This window comes from Vombatus ursinus, unplaced genomic scaffold (genome assembly GCF_900497805.2).
Source record: "Vombatus ursinus unplaced genomic scaffold, bare-nosed wombat genome assembly UNPS02015030.1, whole genome shotgun sequence".
Classification (NCBI taxonomy): Eukaryota; Metazoa; Chordata; class Mammalia; order Diprotodontia; family Vombatidae; genus Vombatus; species Vombatus ursinus.
In genome coordinates this window covers 3,589,398-3,592,294 of record NW_020954808.1, presented here as the reverse complement: position 1 = coordinate 3,592,294, position 2,897 = coordinate 3,589,398, and the positions used below count along the sequence as shown (strand labels likewise).

Genomic DNA, 2,897 nt, shown 5'->3' with positions numbered 1-2,897 from the left:
CCCCGACTTCCCCAGGTCCCCCAGGGTCTGATCCTCTCTGCCCGCGTGGGGGCCCCGCGGGGTGTCTGGACCTTTCCGTCCCCGGGTCCCCCGGGTCCCATCCCTCTCCTCCCGAGCCGGCTGATCCTCCAGGCGCGAGGAATCCCGACTCAAGGGTGCACCTCTCTGCCCCAGTCCACGCGACCCCTTCCCACGATCGCGGGTGGATGAGGGCGTGAGGCGGCCGGGCGCCACCCCGTAGCCCCCCCGATGGCCGCCCCCGCCTCCTCCTCCTCCTCTCCCACTGGGCTCCCGCACTCCCCCGGGCCGGGGTCGCCGCCCCCAGCCCACGCGGGACCCGAGCTGTCGCAGCCGCTGCCGCCGCAGCAGCAGCAGACGCCCCTCCTGCTGCTGGCCCCGGGCTCCGGCGGGGTCTCCTTCCACATCCAGATCGGGCTGACCCGCGAGTTCGTGCTGCTGCCCGCCGCCTCAGACCTGGCCCACGTCAAGCAGCTGGCGTGCTCCATCGTGGACCAGAAGGTGTGGGGCTGCAGGCTGGGGAAGGGAGCTCGGACCAGGGAAGGGGGGCGCCCGGGGGTTCCTGGAGCCGAGGGGTGTCACCGCCGACGGCCACCCCACTGAGGACGCCAACCCCGAGCCCCAGAGAGGCCCAGGTCACGCCGGCACGGGGCCGGAGCGGAGCTTGAACCCAGCTCTCCTGACCCCCAGGACAGGGCTCTTTCCTTGGAAGGCGCTGGGGGCCAACATCTGGGTGGGGGCACCCAAGGGCTTCAAACCCGGGTAGGTGGAGAGAGCCCCGGGAAACTTCTGCGTGTCTTCACAAGTTGTTTTCTGGGGGAGGGAGTTGGAGGGTGTACTAGATGGGAAGGGGCCAGGCAAGCCAGGTGTGTGTGGGGGGGGCAGGGAGGATGGGCAGGTGTGAGCCCAGATGTTGAGAGAGGGGGGCTGGGCACTGACAGGCTCTGGTCAAACCCCCCTCCCCCTGCCTGTGGTTTAGTGGAAACTGGAAACCGGAGCTGGGTTCTGGAGGCTTAGGGACATGAGGTCACATGTGTGGGAGTGTGTATATATATATATGTGTGTGGTGTGTGTATGTATATGTGTATGTGTGTGTGTGTGAATGTGTGTGTGTGTGTGTGAATGTGTATATATGTGTGTGTGGTGTGTACATGTATATGGGTATGTGTGTGTGAATATGTGTGTGTGTGTGAATGTGTGTAGAGGTGTGTGTGTGTGAATGTGTATATATGTGTGTGTGGCGTGTGCATGTATATGTGTATGTGTGTGTGAATATGTGGGGTGTGTGTGTGAGTGTATATATGTGTGTGTGGTATGTGCATGTATATGTGTATGTGTGTGTGAATGTGTGGGGGGTGTGTGTGTGTTCGTGCGTGTGCATGTGCCTGAGTGTGCCTGGGGAGAGGTCTCCTTTTCTCCCTTTGGTTCTGTCCTCTCTCCCTGCCAGCTGAACTCTGCCTCCCCTTTGAAACACCTATTCCCTCACTCAGATTACTGCCCCAGGAGGCAGAGAATATGGGGAGGGGGAGCCTCCATGAAATGGGAGAAAGAGCCAGGGAAGTGAGAGGGGGGAAGGGGCCCAACCCTGGGGAGTGTGCCAGGCCTTCAGGAGAATGCTTGGAGATCCAGGGACATCCTGACTTTGATGTCATAGAATGTTAGACCCAGATAATATCTGAGCTGGTAATGACCTTAGAACATGAAATGTCCTCTATGGAAGTGCCCTTAGGACAGGAAATATCAAGAACTGGGGATGGGGCTGGGGCTTAGAACATGGAATGTCAGACCTGGGAGGGCCCTTAGAACATGGAGTGTCAGGGCTGGGAGAGACCTTAGAACAGGGAATGTCAGGGCTGGGAGGACCCTTAGAACAGAGAATGTCAGGGCTGGGAGAGACCTTAGCATAGGCAATGTCAGACCTGGGAGGGCCCTTAGAACAGGGAATGTCAGAGTTCAGAGGGACCTTAGAACAGGGAATGTCAGGGCTGGGACAGACCTTAGAACAGGGAATGTCAGAGCTCAGAGGGACCTTAGAACAGGGAATGTCAGGTCTGGGAGGCAGACACCTTAGAGACAACTGAACCCACCCCATCCCCTGACTAAAGAGAAGGAAAAGGAAGCTAAGGCCCAGAGAAGAGGAGACTTACCTGAGCCCATAGTCAGTTGGTAAGACTGGAGCCTAGGTCTGCCAGATCTGAGGGGGCAAGGAGGACACAGGACAGCCGCCCCTCATCCCTTACCCTCTGGGCCAGGCCCTAGCTCTCCTCCCAGTTGAGGCATGGTTACACCTTCTCCTCTATCCTCTACCTGCTTTGGTTTCATTTTCTGTTTCTAGGCTGGTTTCACTTCCTGACTCCCCCCTCCCCACCGAACTGATCGAGAAATGTGCCTGTGGGTTGTGGGTGGAGGTCGATTAGGGACAGTGATGGGTGCAGGAGGCCTTTGGGCTCTGGGTGGAGGTCGGGGACACTTACTCCAGCCCCACCTTTTACCTCGGAGCGCAGAGCCCCGCCCCTCCTGGGCCCTGCTTCACACACTCCAATCTGGAAGAGAGAAGACCCAGGCTTTGGGTCCTAGATTCCTTCCTCGGACACTATGGCAGCCACCGCCCCCCTTTAGCTCCTCCAAGGCTGGGCTTCAGGCCAGGTGTTTGGAGAACAATAGGATCCGGAAGGAAACTGGGGGTGGGGGACAGGGGTCTAGGGTTGGGATCACCAGGCCTTCCTGCACAGCCCAAGAACTTAGGGCAGATCCCAGGTGTCCAGGGCTCCCCTCCCCTCTGCTCTTTGCACTGACCCCACCCATTCCAGGTTCTCATCCCAGAACACCTGGGTGTGTGTGTGTGTGTGTGTGTGTGTGTGTGTGTGTGTGTGTGTGTG

General features: G+C 59.2%; 1 protein-coding gene across 2 annotated transcripts in view; it reads left to right on the top strand.

Moving 5' to 3' along the window:
* The window catches only part of LOC114031020 (serine/threonine-protein kinase D2), a 14,486-nt gene continuing 11,589 nt past the window's right edge, over positions 1–2,897 (top strand). The window contains exon 1 of one of the 2 annotated variants that reach the window (XM_027846019.1): positions 1–519. In XM_027846019.1, coding sequence (XP_027701820.1) covers positions 250–519 — 270 coding nt within the window. In that variant the 5' untranslated portion in view covers positions 1–249. Of the gene's footprint in view, positions 520–676; positions 781–2,897 lie in introns of those variants that run through there. The other variant, XM_027846020.1, reaches the window with a different exon arrangement.